At 36.7% G+C, this 19,607-nt stretch overlaps 1 protein-coding gene across 1 annotated transcript; it reads left to right on the forward strand.

Moving 5' to 3' along the window:
• The first annotated feature begins 8,148 nt into the window (after window positions 1–8,148).
• On the forward strand, window positions 8,149–10,172 carry LOC125229139. The gene is made up of 3 exons (XM_048133919.1): window positions 8,149–8,680; window positions 9,319–9,435; window positions 9,517–10,172. Exons 1-3 carry the CDS (start codon window positions 8,596–8,598, stop codon window positions 10,170–10,172), a joined length of 858 nt encoding a protein of 285 aa, XP_047989876.1. The 5' UTR covers window positions 8,149–8,595.
• The last annotated feature ends 9,435 nt before the right edge of the window (window positions 10,173–19,607 follow it).

Consider the following 19,607-nt stretch of genomic DNA (forward strand, 5'->3'; position numbering starts at 1 on the left):
CTGGGACACTTTTTGTCTCATAGTGAGATTGAAAGTACTCGTGATTCTGAGTACAATAGACCTAAAATTCCTTAAAATAATCAAAATAAAAAAAAATGACAAAAAAAAGAAATGTTCAAGGGATGTTGGCTAGACTAGTGCCGTCATAAGCCTGGCGTCTCCAAACTTTATACTAGTACCGCCCTAGGAAACCCTAGCTTAATGTACTTATTTAAGCATTCAGCAAAGCAATAAAAATACGTTGCCAAGTGTACCGGTTATTCTAAAACAACCCTTTTCATTTTCTCTACAAGGTATATTATACAAAAAAGTTACTCTTATAAATGCATGTTAAAACACACACAGTTGAGCCAAATACAATGATTATAAAGTTTCAGAGAACATTATTGTGGACATTATCGGGTTAAAAAGATATCTGATTACAGGAATATTATAGTACGCCAACCAATCTGAATCCTAGTCCACTGTAGAACCCTTTCACAGTAAAAGTCAAACTGACTTTCATAGCAATTAAAGCACGGTGTCAATACGACAAGGTTTTAGAGTGGCATAGATTCTAATTGGTCTACTGTACATTCTGCAACGTTTATTTCGTTCTGATCAAGGACCACATCGACGCTGGAAAGGCTAATTGACTAACAGACCATTTTTGGGCATATGGAGTTATATACATCATTGGAATCAGCGATTTTTTCTGCGTCTAACGAGCCGGGTTTCAAAACGATCTGAAGACTTTTTTGGCTTGTTAGCAATTTGGAAAAAGGCAATTTACTAAAAACATTTTCTCTAACAAGCCACTTTTTTGACAAATTATTGAGATATTGGCTATATGTTAAAGCCAAAAACACTTGTTTGGATGTTAGTGAATTACGTTTAGTGAAATTTTATATGTTTTAGTTTATAAGTCATTTTACCGGAATCATAAAAATGTTATGATTATACGTTAACCATTTTTCTAGAACCGCGGTAGTAAAGAACTGCACGTTAGCCGTTTATCCAGAACCGCGGCAGTCAAAAACTGCACGTTAGTCCTTTATCCTAACCGGTGAAATAGTGGCTTAGGTGGTTTACCTAACACTTTTCTAATTTTATATTTTTTTAATAAACAATTTGGATGTATGACACAATGCTGTTTTTTTTTAAGTGAAATTATTGTATTATGTTTAAAAACTGCATAAATACACTTAATTAAAGATCCTTTCATGACAAATACAATAGCTTTCAGTATGACAGTTTTTAAAAACAGGTGTTAGTTTTTGGTGAAGTGCCTTTTAAGCTGTTATACCAGTGTTTCATAATGTTAGCTAGTGGCTGTTATGCATTTTCTTCGATTCTACTTTTGTTTGAAACGTCTTATTATAATTATGTTCTTTTGGGTTAGGTTTTAAAGCTAATAGTTGCATAAGTTAAGTATCCGTTCCCTAAGAAACTATGAATATGGTGGTTAGAACAGAACTTTATCCTGGCTTTGAAAAAATGACAATTGTCTAACGTGCACTTTATTTCGTAAATACGTACATACATCGGAAAACAATCATATTGATCAAATAAACAACACAAAGACCTCCAACTTCGTAGTACGTCGTTTTATTGTATAATAGATAAATAAAAAGTTATGTTTTTTTTTTTCAAAAAAAGAGTTTATATTGGCTCTCCTGTAAAGTTTGCAAAATGCACGTTAGTCAATTAGCCTTTCCAGCGTCGATATAATACCGGGACAGACAAATACCATACAAAAAGCGTACCCCTGAAGTGTATAGGCCTTTTAGGCTTAAAACTGGCGCTGTTTCGCAGGCTGGAAGTGGGCAAAATCATATTTTCCCCAAATATCTTTGCGCGTTATTATTTTTTATAAGAACAAATGACATGCTTCTTTATTTTAATATCATAATATCACGTCCATACACATTTAAAAAAAAATTAGGCATCATCAGTTATGATAGTACTTAATAGATGGCGCTAAAAAATGGAGTTACGATTCTTACGCCATGTCTTGCGTGGGCGACGGTCGCGCGACCGACTCATACTTCCATATCGATAAGGTTTGATTTCGTGTGCGTCGCATCGCCGTCGCGCGACCATCGCGCGACCGTCGCCCACGCAAGCCACGGCGCTGGTATGAATATTGTAAATCCTATATAAATCATCATGATGATGATATAAATAATCCTTGATTTTGATTATGAGGATCACATGCTGAGTGACCCTATTTTATTCATTTTATATGCTCACCACGTCTTTCACAAATGTTATATGGTAAGAAGTCGAATCGAATTACTTGCTTCGTTCGTGACCCGATACATTTAATTTATATTCATAGGCTATAGCATTCGCACACATCAGACCTCTAAATTAGGGCAATTTGCAAGCATTTTCATGGAAATATAATGTTTGTATGAAATATTTATACGAGCTTTATTTAATGCCATTCGTTCAGGGTAAACATTAATTTTGACTTTTGAGTATAAGTACAATATTTTATTTAAATTCAGATTACAAACTCTTTGTTCCTAAAACCTTTTAAACTTGTCAAAATATAAGAACAAAGTGATGATCCCTTGTTCTAAAAACCCAAACATTTCTTGTGGGTGAATTTTAATAGACCCATATCGAATTTGGCACATTAAATGATTGTCTTCTGTAGTATTTGACATAAAAAATGTCTATAGATTTTGGGTATTAAAAGTGTATGATGACTACGTATTGTCGATTAAAAATTTGTGTAATTTTTTATTTATTTTGGCCACCGAAAACGCTGTCAGCGATGTAGTGACGTCATCGAATTCGAACCTTACTGCATGTCAAAACAATCACTTGACTGACATATTGAACTTTATGCCTTCATACTTAAAAAGTCAGAAAATGTTGTTTTCGAATAGAATGACCTGATGCATAGATAATCTATAGATTAACATGACTGTGTTGTTTTCGCCTGATTACATAAAAGTATACATTGAAAATATTTTTTGCTGTTTTTCATAATAATTAGACTTATATTGACCGGGATATAGACCGTGATTACCTTTTTGATTTTTGTCGAGCTCCCGATATTTCGACGCAGTTGCATGCATCATGATCACGGAAAACTGACGAAGGCGTCGCAGCCGACGCGCGCGAAGGAGGGTAGATCGCGCGCTGTCTATACAACTTTAACATCCACCCGCCTTCGTCAGTTTTCCGTGATCATGATGCATGCAACTGCGTCGAAATATCGGGAGCTCGACAAAAATCAAAAAGGTAATCACGGTCTATATCCCGGTCAATATAAGTCTAATGAAAATAACTGTGAATCATTCAAAACTCTTTTCATAATAATTGTTTTTCCCCTCACTAGCTCGAAAACACGTGTTTTGTCCTTTAATATCAGCGGGTAAAAACGCATTTTATCCACTAGTGGGTAAAGTAATTTGACCTTGAATAAAGTCAAATTAACTGCTTTAAAATTGATAAAAGTAGGTGAATCTAGTAATTAAGATGATTTACCACCTGTGGAACTACTGGAAGCAGTGATAAACGCATTTTTTTTTGCGTTGTAGTTTCCTCGCTACAGTGAGGGGAAAAGTTTTGTATTACACTCGGGTGCAAATGTATTTAACTTCTCGTGTGTTAAAAAACTCGCAAGTTCAGGATTCTATTATCGAACCACTCGCTTCGCTCGTGGTTCAACTATAGAATCCTTTCACTTGCTCGTTTTTCAATTCCACACTCGGCGTTAAAATACAACTTTTCCCCCTTGTATAACAAATAACTATTAATATGGTAATATTTTATTTCGGTTGATTGGACAGTAGGTAGGTAGGGTCAAGTAGCCTATTTGAGCTGTTTAGGATCATTAATAAATAAAAATGATTAAAAAATATTTTTTTTTATAACTCATTTATTCAGGGTTGATAAATATTATAGGACATACTTACACAGATAATAACGAACTATGTCAGTTGTTGTTGACGAAAGTTGACCCGCACGCAATTCAAAAGAGAAATAAAAGTTAAAAAGTAGTGTTGAATATTTTAGATATTATATCACGAACATTTTAAGGTACATTTCAACAGAATTAATCTTGAATACTTACGAATCAAAAATAAATAAATATATAGAAAACCATCCAACATATCGTCACTACTTTTAAAAAATCTCGTATCTCACGCTGTTCCTCAAAGTTAAAACGCAGTAAGTCTATATGCATTCCATACATACTACAATTTTCTTTTCATTGACAGACGAAGATACAAGTTTTTTTAAAAGTAGTGACGATATCATTTACAATTCATGAACTATACCTACCGGCAGCCCGTGCCGGTAGGTATAGTTCATAAATTTAACCGAAATATTTTTGTAGGTACAAATAAAATATATACACCCTGTTTTTATTGAATTCCGTTAACTTTAAGGGAAGGTTCTTTAGATCAAATACAATTAATTTCTCTAAGAAAGTAGCGTCTTGATCTGAGAGAAAATACAACCAGTTTTCATGTTCGTTCAACAAGTTTTTTGGTTAAAATAGCGCCTACGTGCTCTTTGGTTCAAACAAGCTACTTGTCATTTGAATCGGCAATATATTTGAATCAACAAGTCGATTTTATAAAAACAACCTGACACATATTGTTTTAAACATACGTTTGTCTGATTCAAACGGATAAACCGCAACAAGTCGAACTTGTTAAATTCACAATGCAAATTTCTCTCAGTGGACTCTTACGGTTATTGAGTTATTAAAAAAATAAAAATAATTACTGAACACGTGTGTGACAGCCTTTACCACTTCCTAATTTTATTTGTTTTGACATGTGCCGTCAATCACTTGACACTAACTTGAATATTATTCTTAAGGGTCTCTCACACTAATTAATTCATTTATTATGTATGAAAACGATGCAAAAAAATTTTTGGCGAATTTAACTAAAAGTGATATAAAAGAAGGTTCCTGATAACGAACCCAACGATGTGTCGAATTTAACGGAAAACAAAAAGAAACACGATGTATATTTTCTTTAAATTTATTAAAAATTCACGATTGTTCTCGCTAAAAACCGGACCATCGACTTCATTTAAATTCAGTTTTTATGTTCTGTTCGTTTGCGTAATTTACAAAATTCCCAGAAAAAGGAATGATCTGATATTTCAAGAATATCGAAAAAATAATAATTGGCAGATCAGGGTATTGAGGATATCAGTACCTATTTGAAAAATTCCTGAAGAATAAATGATCAATAAAAAAATAACCAACGATGGCTTGAGACAGGGGGATGCGCTCTCATGCCTACTCTTTAACATCGCTCTCGACAAATGTATCCGCGACTCAAAGATCGAGACAAAAGGCACCATCTACCACAAATCCGTCCAAATATTAGGGTATGCGGATGACCTCGACGTGATAGGAAGATCCCAAATTGCAATGGAGAGTGCATACCTTGCTCTTGAAAAATCAGCTGCAGGGGCCGGCCTCCAAGTTAACTGAAAGCGTCAAAAGCGACAAAAGACCAACTAGCACTACTACAAGGAATTAACATTGGCATTAACACCTTCGCTAGGGTCAACGAATTCGTGTACCTGGGATCCTTAGTAACCGATACTGGTATCGGTTACTAAGGATCCCAGGTACACGAATTCGTTGACCCTAGCGAACCAACGAGGCATCTTCAGAAATTAGCAGGAGAATAATGGCCGCTAACAAGTGCTACTTCGGCCTGCTAAGATACTTTCGTTCGAAACTTCTTTCAAGGAGCATAAAACTTCTTTTGTACAAAACCTTACTAAGGCCCATACTCACCTACGGTTCTGAATGCTGGGTGCTGAGCAAAAAAGACGAAATTCCTTGTTGGTATTTGAGCGCAAAATCCTAAGACGCATTTTCGGAGCTGTGATGGAGGATGAGAGATGGAGAACGCATTATAATCATGAGCTATATCAAATGTACAATGAGCCTAACGTCATTAAGACCATAAAAATCGGACGCCTGCGATGGGCAGGACACGTGATTAGAATGGACGAGGCCAGAGTACCCAAACGCCTTTTAGATGGCCGGAGGGCAGCAGAGGTAGAGGCAAGCCCAAGCTCAGATGGTTAGACGGCGTATACCAGGACATCAGGACCCTAGGAGTGAAAAGTTGGAGAAGGAAGGCCACAAATAGATCGGACTGGAGAGACCTGCTTGACCAGGCTAAGGCCCACCCGCGGCTGTAATGCCTCAGATGATGATGATGATGAATAAAAAAATATTCACAAACTGTCAACATAAGTTTCGTATGATTCTATATTTTTCTTATTTTACGAATTTTGACTCCCTTATAAACCCTTATCAAGACACGTGGTAGTGTGTCAAGCCAAGTTCAAGTAACAGAACTGGCGAGCAGCACCGTGTGTAATACACGACTCATTTGGAGCCACTTTTGACCCCTTCATAACTCAGAGTCAGAAACTATTTCACATAAACGTGTCAAATTTGGCTGATATATTGAAACTTGCGAGATACATATGTGCTCTAAATTTCATAAACACATCTCAAAAGGTTATCTAGATAATAATGTCCAAAAATCGTCATTTTTATCACGTATATTTCCAGAAGTTACAATTTGGCATGCAGACATAATAAGAAGAAATTATATTTTCTGTGACCATTGAACTTGGCACCCATTTAATATTAGGGCAATTCATATTAGGAGTATTAAGTTATGCGAATTAATATAGACCCAGATCTCACTTCTTTTGTCGTTAAAGTCAATAACCAAGGCATATAATATAGGTATCATATTATTGAACTTGGCTCTCATTTCACATTTATGTTTTTGATGGGACTAACCTTTCATCTATTTCATAAATCCGTTCGAATTTAGAACACACTACTTGATAATACGGTACACAATCGAACTAGTTTGTCATAGACAGTTGTTCAGTTTCGAGCACTAGTTATTCAACTGGCGTACATGCGATACGCTGGTAATCTATTCAGATTTCAGAGGTAATGCAATGTATTTCGCTTATTTGAGCGCAAATAGCGTATTATCGATGTGGTGTGAAACAGTATTTGGGACGATTATTGGAAGTTTATTCACACATTTGCTTAGAGTTGGTCAAATGCGCGTAGCTTTTCAGAGATAACATATCCGTGCATGGCGTGAAGAACTTAATAACTCGAATTACATGATTTTTTTTTTTATCATTGCAATGGCTTTCTACGGCATTTGTTTTGTAGGAAAAAAATTGACAACTCGATATCTACGTAACTTTTAGAGATATGTCCGGTGACAGTATATTGACATCTCTACATTTAGAGTAAAATTTTTAACAAAACGAGATATAAACGAGACAACGTACAAAAAAATAACTTATATCATAATATATCTTTATATCAACTTATATTCATAAACCAGAATAGCATACGTAAAATGACATATCAAGCTATCAAAATAACCACCAAGACACTATTTTGTTAACAACTAAATATATCGTTTTATCTAGTTATACTCCACTACCGTAAAAACGTACGGAACTTAATATGTCATTTTATACTTTTAACTTAACGAATACAAAATATCATAAGTTGACATAATTAGATGTCAACTCATTGCTTGGGTATAAAAATTTCCATGCGTAGCATTTATAACTTGACAAGTACTTTGAAGGTCCAAATAAAAGTATACATTAAGACTTATGTCCTAAATCTAATTTTCTGTAAATTTATATTTCGACTTATCAAGTTATCCACGCTGTGCACGGAATATGACATTTAATGTTACCTGTAACCTACAGAAAATAATAAGATAACATAATTAGATATTTAGTTATTGCACTTATTGCTACGGTTTTATTTTCCGGGCACAGCGTGAATAACTTAATAAGTCCTATGAGGATTAAAACAAAACCGTACTATAAGACTTATATACTTAATTTAAACTTCTGTAAATCTATATTTCGACTTATCAAGTTATTCACGATGTGTACCGAATATGACATCTAATGTTATATCAGTAGTGTTTAGGTTTTCGGACAAGCCAAACCAAACATTTGTTCGTAACTGAATAATTTGTTTGAATTATAAATCTTTTGTGCATATATTTCGACTTGTCAATATACTCACGGAACAAAGATATGGGTACGTTTTGTTATATTTATAGTTACAGAGTTATTCTTAAGTTAAGTCAGCAAAATTAAAATTGGTATGTGTAGTTATCCATATTTATTTCACAACAAACTTTTAAAATATAACGAGTTGGAATTTAAAATTACCGCCAACGAGCGCGGCTCGATACGCGTGCGTTTGCTTCTCCCTCTAACATAGACACAAGAACCTACTTGTCAGTCAAACAACAACAAAACTTTCGTAAGAGTGCTGCGGCTCGTGAATAATATTGTTTATTTGAGTGTTCTGGTAATTAACGTGTTTTGTATTGAAATAAAAATAGCGTAAGGAATTATATTTTATCATGGATTCTGAGGAAAAGGTGAGATATGACCACGAATAAAGTTTTTATTAAGAATAACCTAGAAAAAATACTTTTAACTCAAAAATTTATTTTACATGATTATGACTTAATTGTGTAACGCTTACTTCATTTGTTACGTTTTTAATTACAGAATGAGTTGGTTATTCAGTTAATGAGTAGAAAACGCAAATTAATGGAACTTCGAGAAGAAATCAAGTTAAAATCCTCACGCAAAGAAAATAACTGTGAAGACATAGGTGAGAATATCATTTTATTTTATAACGTTTTATAGTCATTTGGTAGATATTGCCAGTAGTACCTACGTACCTACAGTTGGTAATGTAGGTACTTACTTAGTAACCTTAGAGCCGTTACAGGTGGACTGTAACTAGGGTTGCCAACCGTACTGTAAAATATAGTATTATACTGTATTTTGGCTTGATGTACTGTTAAAAAAGTGGTGAAAAAGCCAAAATACTATATTTTTAAAGGCCCTTAACTTAAAATTTCTATGGGTACTATATTTTTTTTGCGTCAAAGTTTGAGAAGAACTATATTTTTCTCAAAAAAAGTTGGCAACCCTGACTGTAACCCAACTGCAACTACTCAAAATTTATATGGGAACTGCACGACGACTGCTTTTCGACTGCACCATTTCTATAGAAATCGCAGTTTGGTTGCAGTCCGTCTATACTGTACTGGCACTTAGTAGGTACTTAGGTACCTACTAATATGTTATATGATTTACGTTAGGCAGAGCAAGAAGTTTTGTTCTAATGAGAGGACCACCTAATGATCGCCTACCTTAACATTCATTTTACCTTATGTACTGTTTGTCCTAACGTCCTAATTACGATAACCTCATGGTGAAATACACCCCTATACTTTATTTCAGATGAATGTAATCTTCAGACTCCATTCTCCGTTGAGGTTCCTTCACTTCCTTCTATTTCTCCACCACCGTTTTCTCCACTGACCCCTCTGGCACTCCAAACTAAATTCAAGGAGCAGAGTAAGTACACTATTAATTAAATATTTAAATAATGATATTAAATAATCACTTGTACTAACTTATCTATTATTATCATTCCAGAGACGTGCAGTACCGAGTTGTTACGTACAAATTCTCCGCCTCTGGGTTTTTCCTCCTTTTTAAATAACAATGATCCTGCATCATCCCCTCTTCAACCAATGTCACCAGAGACCCAACAGTTATACAAAGATTTAACTGTAGAAGAATTATATAGAAGGAACTCAACGGATATTATTGAAAACAGTGACAATGATGCAGACATTACTGATGACAGTTTGAATGATCCAGATTATGTTGTCGATAAACCCAAACAACGTATAGTATTTGAATCAGAACCTGAGAATAATTCGACTAGCGATATAGAACATGATGACCTTGAACATAATATCGTAGTGACCGAAAAATCAAACCCAAAACCGGTGTTTAAAGACACGAATACGCAGTTAGAACTACCTCAACAAGCTACCACAAGCAAAACAGATACCAACCTAGGACTACATAGAGATGTTGCAAGTTCCGTATACGAGAATGCACAAGAAGCGGAAAGTCATAATGGGACATATGAAATAGATGCGGCACCAGACCAAACACAAGACATTTCTTTATCTACTGTAGTACAATGCAATATAGAAGAGCAAGATACGACATCTCTCACGAGTACGACCGATATCAATAACGAAGATTCAATTCTGACAGAAAGACCAAAATGTTGTTGAAATTAATAGAGAAGAGACAGAAATTGAAAATACCGCGATAGATAATCAAAATTCCAATGTTGTTAATGCTGAAACAGAGAAAAGAAACAAACAACGATCAATAAAAAAAACCAGAAAAGAGAGAAACGAATCTAAAGTACTGAGGAATACTGGGAAAAGTTACGTGTCGGAAACAGGTTCTGTGGTTCCTGAAAGAAAAACGCGAGAGCTCAAAAATTCATGTAGATTAAAATGTGCAGAAAGATTTTCAGAAGACGAGAGAAAGGATTGCTTTCAAAACTACTGGAATTTAGGGCAAAGAGAGAGAAGAGCGGCATTCGTAGCAAAATCTATAACAATATTTCCCAAAAAGACTCAAACAACTGCTGGCCATTCCAAAAACAGAGATTGTTATTGTGTGTATAAACTACAGGTTTGTAACGAAGAAAAACCAATTTGCAAAGAGTGTTTCTGTAGAATTCTAGATGAAACCATAGGATTTGTTAACGTGGTTATACAAAAGAAAAAAGATTCCCCTACTGGAATTATAGATATTGATCAGAGAGGTAAACAACCTCCTAAAACTAAAAAAACCATTGAAGACATGTCGTTAGTTAAAGACCATATTCTTAGTTTCCCTAGTTATGAAAGTCACTATTGTAGGAAATGTACTGGTAAGAGATATTTATCACCTGATCTTTCTATCGCCAAGATGCACCGGGAGTATAAGCTGACAACATCAAACCCAGTTTCGCTTAAGCTGTATGCACAATGTTTTCATGAATTAAAACTATCGTTTAAGCAACCATCGAAAGACACCTGTAATACTTGTGATGTCTTCCAGGCTAAAATTAAGGTTGCTGACGAGAATAATAAGGAACAACTAATTGCGGAGCTAGCTGAACACCAAGCTCAGGCAGAAAAAGCTTATTCCGAAAAACGTGTTGATAAAGAAATAGTAAAGACGGACTCTTCTGTGAGAGCTTTCGCATTCGACCTTCAACAGTGCTTGCCAACACCTTATTTGAAAACTTCTGTTTCATTTTACAAACGGCAACTGTGGAGTTTTAATTTAACTATACATGACTTATCAAACAACGAAGCGACATGCTATATGTGGGACGAGACTATCGGAGCTCGTGGAGCCAATCAAATCGCGTCTTGTTTGTGGCATTTTTGTAAAAGGCTACCAACAGATGTTAAAGAGCTAATATTTTATTCAGACACGTGTGGTGGACAGAATAAAAATAATACTGTAGCTATGATGTTCATGTATATACTGCACCATCACCCCACAATACAAACAATACACCACAAATTTTTGTTAAGTGGGCACACTCATATGGAATGCGATTCTGACCACGCTGTTATAGAAAAAGTGAAGAAGAGGACCCAGATGAAAATAAACCGTTTAAATGATTGGATTCAGCTGGTACGAACATGCAAAGTTCAGAAACCATTTAATGTTGTGGCAATGACGCTAAAAGATTTCTTTGATTTTAGTGAGTTAAAAACTAAAAAAGGACCGTTTTCTTTAAAAAAACAAAATGAGCAAGGTGACGCTTTTCTCTGGCAACCAATCAAATGGTTGAAATATTGCAAAGACCGCATAGGCAAAATAGATTTCAAAGACAACCTTGATCGTGAAATGCCATTTCAATCAGTAAATTTTAAGAAAAGAGGCAAAGTTACGCTAGATTCTTTCAAATTAAATCAGATATCTAGACAGCCATTGCCAATCAGTGCTGAAAAAAAGAAAGATTTGATGGATTTAATTCAGTTAATTGATGAGCCATTTCGTGAGCACCCTAAATACTGCCTCGCAAGACTTCTAAGGCGCTTTGACAGCTAATATGTCATGCAATGAAATGTTTATAAATATGAAATATTTTTAGCAAATACAATTATAAACCGTCTTGTTGTGCTGATTGTGAAGTGATAGTTATGCTAGTGCATTGTGTAAAACTAAATACGCCGTCTTACAGAGATGTGCTCGTACGTGCATAATAGACCTCGCAGAACCGGCCTCAAGGAAATACGCAGCTTGCAAACTGCACACCATTTGGTTGAGTAGGTGATAGCTTCAAGATCTCTCGCCTTTATTTTTATTTTTACTTTTTTATATACCGTTGTAAATTTGTATTTAAGTACCTAGTTTAATTAGAATCATTATTTTTTTAGGTATTTTAACTGTCGTGTCGTGTGTTTGTGATAATGAGCGAGGAGGTAGCCAGACTTGTAGAATGTCCCATTTGCCAAGACCGAAAATTGTATAAGGGTGATCGTGGGCTTAAAATCCATCTAATCAAGACGCATGTTCCCAGGATAGACCCACCTCTAACAGTTACCACTCGTATCGACAGACAAGGTTTGTCTGTTTTCAATAGGTCAACCTTAGCACCAGCAGACTTGCCCGCGAGGCTAGCCTCCCTAAAGTCCGGTACTAAAATAGCTAAGCGAATACCAAAAGGGGCTCGGGTAGCGGTAGCTCGGAGTTTAACGGAATGCGTGGCTAAGGTGGTATCCGACAATAATGTATCCGCGTGGGAGGCTTTGCTTACTTTCATGTACAGAAATTGCAATATTCCTCGTGACAAATCAAATCGAACTCTAGCCTCCATTATCAAAGAAAATTTACTCCATCCCAGGTACCCTGCGGAGTCCATGGAATCACCATTTTTAATTCAAGGCAATTGTAATATAAATAGCAAAATCAAGGCAATCGAAAACAAAATTTCGGACGGTAATATTAGGAGCGCCACAAATCTTTTATTTTCCAGCGACACCTTGGCCTCACGTTCCGCGGAAGTGTTCACCGCTCTTAAAGAGAAACATCCGACACCCGATTCACCAGTGACGCTTCCCGAATCGCCAGCTACCGCACCGCAACCTCTACAGGTTACAGAACTTGCCACTTTGCAAGCGATTCGCTCGTTTCCAAATGGCTCGGCAGGCGGCCTAGACGCAATCACCCCTCAGCACCTTAAGGACTTGACAGGCCCACTAATGGGAGATGCTGGAGAGTCCCTTCTGACGGAGCTAACCGGTTTAGTAAACTTAATGCTTTCTGGCAGAATATGCAATGAAATTTGTCCTATTCTGTATGGCGCTAACCTCATAGCCTTAAGGAAAAAAGATGGCGGTATTCGACCGATAGCAGTGGGTAGTACGCTTAGGCGTTTAGCCTCGAAATTATGTTGTAAAGAGTTTCACACCCGACTTGTAGACAAGTTTAAACCTAAACAGCTTGGTTTTGGAGTAAAGGGTGGGTGTGAGGCCGCGGTTCATGCCACGCGTTCTTTTTTGGAGAGTGATGATTTCGAAGTTCTGCTTAAACTTGATGTTAGGAATGCGTTTAATTCTGTAGATCGGAGTGCACTTTTGGATGCGGTTCACAGGGAACTTCCGGAGATCTTTGAATATTTAGTACAATGTTATGGCGAACCATCTAAATTATTGTTTGGTGAGAGGGAGATTGCCTCATGTGTCGGATGCCAGCAGGGTGATCCTCTCGGGCCAGTTTTATTTAGCCTCGTGATCCATCCTATAATCACCCAACTTACGTCGAAGCTTAATATTTGGTATCTGGACGACGGGACGCTGGGGGGGAAAGCTTCGGCAGTTTTAGACGATCTACAGACCATCATGCAACAGTTTTCTGAAATCGGGCTTCTGCTTAATTTTGATAAGTGTGAGGTTCTTATCTCGGACAAACTCACACCTAGCGCACGGACTGATGTAACGCAGAAATTTAACTGTATTGCACCGGATGTTGTTTTTCTGACCCGCGACTCTCTTAATCTTTTGGGAGCTCCAATTTACGATGATGCTATTCCACCGACAGTATATTCTAAATTAAATAATTTTAAGAATAATTCGGCCCTTCTTTTCAAAATTAGTTCCCACATGGCTATTTACATATTAAGATTGTGTCTATTTACACCTAAATTTATGTACATACTACGATGCAGCCCAGTATGGAAATTTCCCGATCTGACTTCAGCCATTGATAAAGTGATTAAGGAGTCTTTGTGCGCAATTTTGAATGTCTCGGTGGATTCTCAAAGTTGGTCCCAAGTTACACTGCCGATAAAATATGGAGGGCTCGGCATACGCTCTACAGGCGACCTGGCTCTTCCTGCTTACCTCGCGTCTATCCACAGCACTGCGCTCCTCGTTGGCGGTATCCTTAACGTTACTAATCCCGCTGATGTAGCAGTGTCAGGCTTGGCGGATGCGGAGTCTGCATGGAGAGCCGGAAACCCGGGCGAGAACCCGCCAACGGAAAAGACCAGCCAAGCGGCTTGGGACTCTATAAAGGTTCAAGCTATTCATAAATCGCTTTTGGAGAGTTGTACTGATCCCAGTGAAAGAGCGCGGTGGTTGGCTATTTCTGAACCAGAGTCGAGTCATTGGCTTCACGCTTTGCCATCGCGGAACCTCGGGACCCTTTTGGATTCACCCACATTGCGTATAGCTGTAAGTCTCAGACTGGGGTTGAGGGTCTGTGAACCGCACCGCTGCAGCCGTTGTGAGGCGCTAGTGAATCCCTTAGGACGCCATGGGCTCTGTTGCCAAGCAAGTGCTGGCCGCGGATTTAGACATGCAGCGTTAAACGACCTTATAAATAGGGCCCTCGGTACCGCCGCTATACCGGCAACTCTAGAGCCAGTGGGACTGTCAGCGGCAGACGGTAAGCGACCTGATGGGTGCACGCTAGTGCCATGGTTTCTGGGGCGGCCGTTGGCATGGGACGTCACGTGTGTAGACACGCTGGCACCGTCCTACGTACAGCGTTCGTCCAAAAAGCCAGGTGCGGCTGCAGAAGATGCTCAAACCGCCAAATGTCGCAAATACGCGTTTTTGAAAAGCAACTATGAATTTGTGGCATTGGCGGTTGAAACCTTTGGGCCTTGGTCGTCAGACACCAAAAAAATAGTAAAAGAGCTGTCCGTAAAACTTATTTGTTCGTCTGGCGACCTCCGGGCAGGAGCGTTCTTTGCCCAAAGGTTAAGTTTAGCCCTGCAAAGGGGCAATGCGGCCAGTGTCCTGGGAACAATGCCTCGCGCAAAGTTACTAGGCCTATATGAGTAGACTGTAGGGTTTTTTTTTTTTTTTTTTTTTTTTGGTTTATGTAGTTTTGTGTTAGTTTGTAAGTGTGTAATTGGTGTATTTTTGTAATTATATATGTTTGTTAAGATTATGTATTTCGTGAGTTCTATTTAAATATCAAGACCACAAACTGTGCTCCCACGGATCCTGATCTCGACGAGGATAACCCAGATGAGGAAGACACTTTTTAATGTAATGTGCGACTGAAAAGTAGTTAAATGCATGCGTTTTTGTATTTTTTTCCCGAGTGCGGTAATTTTTGTTTTTGTTATTTTTATTTTCTTTTTAATCAATGAAAAAATGCGTTTGCGTTGTAATTTTAAGAAAGTTAATATTTTTGTTTACTTACGAAGTACGTGTTTCATTGGTAGGTAGCTACCCTCTATAGTGGATAAGTTGATAAGTCATTGGTGAACAAGTTGATAAGTCTATTATTATAAATAATACAAAGATTTAAAATAAATTATTAACTTTATTCGAAATAACACATAAAATTACCCTTAAATCAATTTAGATATTTCAGTTACACCGAAAAACTGATTATTAAGAATTAAAATTGAACAATGGTTTCATTGATTTGATGCTAATGTATGGTTAGTAAATTGATAAGTCTTTGGTGAATAAGTTGATAAGTCTAATATCTCATAAAATAAGATGATTTTACCAAATCACATAAATCAGGTCCAAAACTTGCATAAAATTGTGCCTAAACCAATCTACAAAAACCAGCTGAAGATTAGAATGGATTTTGAAGAAAATTTTAAACTTAAAAAACGCGGCCCTGTAAAATGGCAATTTTGGAATTATCAAGTTCTTCACGCCATGCACGGATATAATCGACGTATGTTCTACTTAGAGTGACGTTACGTAACGAGCAGACAGGAGCAGACACCTGAAACACCAGAAGGCTGATTGTGATGTGAATTGCCAGCCTTTAAGATGGGTTCGCTCTTTTCTTGGAGGTCGCTTTTTTATCAATTTGTAGATTTATTATAAAAGGAAGCAAAGATCAAAGTCTTTTTCAAATTTGTAAATACGCCACTTTATGGACTTTGATGATATGAAATTAGTTTTTTAGGAAATTATACAGTTCAATGGAGTAGAAAATTAATACCCAAAGACAGAGTTACATCAATTATATGACTCCTCATATTAATGCGATATCAGCCAACGTTTGTGAATATTTAACTCACAATAATATTTATAAATTGATAAAAATACTGCCGTAGCAAAGACTTGACCTCATGGATTTACAAAATTTAAATAAACTTTATTGAAACAAACCAAACGAACTACTCACAAATCATAATCAGCACAGGCTTCGGCACTGGTCCCACCGCGAGCTAGTAAGCTATGAGCTATCGGCTATAAAAACGATCAAAAGATAAGCACTCCCGTGCAAATAAAAGAGACACGGCTATTTTGATAGCTCACCGCTGCACGCTGGGCGAGTAACTAAATATAAACATCGCCGTGTCTCTTTTATTTACACGGGAGTGATTATCTTTTGTTCGTTTTTCTAGCCGATAGTTCATAGCTTACTAGCTCGCGGTGGGACCAGTGCCTTCGTCTTAAATGCAAATCACAAATTGAAAATCCGCAACACGATTCGTTAAAAAAAGCCATCAAACTAAAATTCGTATGGCTCTAACTAAAATTTGTATGGTAAATATTAATGTATTCGTCATGGCTTTTATAAGTAATATTCTACTTATAGGTCTCTGCCCTCTGACCCATCAAGACAATATTCATAGTGATTCTTGTAGACAGAGTAGGTACCAGTAAGGTCCCTTGATAGTGCACAAAGTTCTAACAACAGGATGCTCGGGGGTCATTTTAAATTCAGTGGTGTGGTGTTCAACTTCAGGGTTCTCACTGGAATTATGTTTAGAAATTAAGTTGGAAGTCAATACTAATTCGTATTTTAGGATTATTATTTGTGAGTGTGCACGGGAGAACGTCCCACTTTGTCGATTTTTTTTTTTAATGGGAGGCAAACGATCAGACAGGTCGCCTGATGGTAAGCGATTGCTATAAAGCCGCTTTGTCTGTTTCTTCATATAAAGATACAAGCACATCTCGCCTTAATAGTAACCAACAAAGTGGGAAGTTTTACTAAACACACACACACATTTATTAGATACATTTGCTATCTACCTAACTTTTGGTAGATAGAGCAGGCTCCAAGGGGATGTTCGTTTGCAAAAATAGCGCACCTCATTCTGACTTCAGATACATATTTTATAGATCCCAGACATCATATAACACATGTTGCCAACCAGTTTTGTGGTCCCCTTCCCCGCACCCCGGCAATCAAAAATCGCATACAAAGAAAAAAAAAATTTTATCAAACCATGCCGTGTGGAGTATCAAATGAAAGGGCTTACTGAGTAGTTCACAAATATATAGCATACTATAACATTTATTATACTTCCTCTAAGAATTTTTTTGAAAGTTTACTAAAATGCTCGATTTTTGAGTTAACTTTAAACCACTATTGCTTGAGAAGTTATGAATATATTTTAATCATTATTATTATAAAAAACTAACAATAGTCCATTGTTTGCGAACCAATAGTTCGTACAGTGAAAAAATGCATGGAGGAGCGGGGGAGCAATCAAAAATGGCGAGTTTCGATGTTTCAATATGGTTCTTAAACTTCGGTTTATGAGTGGAATTTGATTGCGGGACAATATAATTGACAGATTAAAGTGGGAGCAGAAAAGCAGGAGTAGAAAAATAATAAAACAACAGTTATACACAACGTTTGGCCACGAGAGAAATATCGAAACTCGCCATCTTTGATTGCTCCCCTCGCTCCCCCATGCAACTTTTTGACTGTATTAACTATTATTTTGGACTATTGTTAGTTATTTAAAATAATAATTATTAAAATAGATTCATAACTTCTCAAGCAATAGTGGTTTAAAGTTAACTCGAAAATCGAGCATTTTAGTAAACTTTCAAAAAAGTTCTGAGAGGAAGTATAATAAATGTTATAGTATGCTATATATTCGTGAACTACTCAGTAAGCCCTTTCATTTGATACCCCCACACGGCATGGTATAATGAAAAAAAAATTTTTCTTTGTATGCGATTTTTGATTGCCGGGGTGCGGGGAAGACCACAATACTGGTTGGCAACATGTGTTTATATGGTGTCCGGGATCTATAAAATATATATCTGAAGTGCGAATGAGGTGCGCTATTTTTGCAAACGAACATCCCCTTGGAACCTGCTCTAAGATATTAACTGCCTTATTCATAAACGTATACACTAAAGTTTGATGTCGATAAAGTTTCCCTTTCCGATGTATTGGTGTGGATAGAAAGGGACAAACTAGCTTTATCGGCTTGATAACTAGTGTATGTTTATGAATGAGGGGGTAATGTTTTACCATTAATTTGAAAATTCCTAAAAGAAGTATTCAAAATCAGAGTGAAATCCAAATTAAAAACGCCATTACCGACCATTACCTCCCGTTGCTTTGTAATAATTTGAGCACTAATATACAGGGACTTCCGGTTCGAACGCCATCTTTACTCATTAACGTTGTTTAAAGTGTAATATCGATAGCTTATTAAACAGTAAACTAATGTTCTAATGATAAGCTGATGAAGAATTAATCTCGAAACGCGTATAACCACTTTTTTTGTCATCAACGGCCGATTGCCCACGTGCTCTTGTAAAATCTAGCTATCAATTTACAAGTGCTAATTCACCGTACACTATCATACTTACCGTACAAAAATTATTAATAATTAGCTCATATCACCTTGACACTGGCGAAATACTATAGTCCCAATGGACTGAAGCCATTTAATTTTTAAAACTGAACTGAATATACATACATACATAGACTCACGTTTGTCCAAAAGAAGTAGACAGAGTACACGAAATTGCTCAAATTTCAGTGCCACTATTAGCAACTAAGCAGTTGAAACAAAACGCAATCGTGATATTGCCCATCTGCATCGTCCACACCACAATTGAACCCATTGTGCAAGTGCAGTAACAGTAACACGTCCCAAATATCGGGGACTACACACCTGCTCCCGACATCTGCAATCGCGTGTAGAAACGTTTCAACACCTACTTTACCATATATCACTTACAGCTTGGCAAAAAATAGTAGAAATGGCACAATTTTTTTTTATCATAGCAACACTAACTGTTTTCATTGAAACGTGTCAAAATCTGTCAAATTAGTTGCCACATGCAAAACAGTTTAAACAGACTAATTATTTTCAACTCTTTTTTTGACATACTGTAATACTAATATTGCTGACGTGTCCAGAAAATTTACTTGTTGAATTAATTATTCAACCATTTAACGTCAACAAA

Source organism: Leguminivora glycinivorella, chromosome 8 (genome assembly GCF_023078275.1).
Source record: "Leguminivora glycinivorella isolate SPB_JAAS2020 chromosome 8, LegGlyc_1.1, whole genome shotgun sequence".
NCBI classification, from domain to species: Eukaryota; Metazoa; Arthropoda; class Insecta; order Lepidoptera; family Tortricidae; genus Leguminivora; species Leguminivora glycinivorella.

Bases quoted from the DNA above. Each gene is read 5' to 3' on its own strand.
- LOC125229139 (XM_048133919.1), top strand. From the start codon at position 8,596: ATGAGTAGAAAACGCAAATTAATGGAACTTCGAGAAGAAATCAAGTTA. The intron at 8,681-9,318 runs GTGAGAATATCA...ACTTTATTTCAG, and splicing joins AAATAACTGTGAAGACATAG to ATGAATGTAATCTTCAGACT. The intron at 9,436-9,516 runs GTAAGTACACTA...TTATCATTCCAG, and splicing joins AACTAAATTCAAGGAGCAGA to AGACGTGCAGTACCGAGTTG.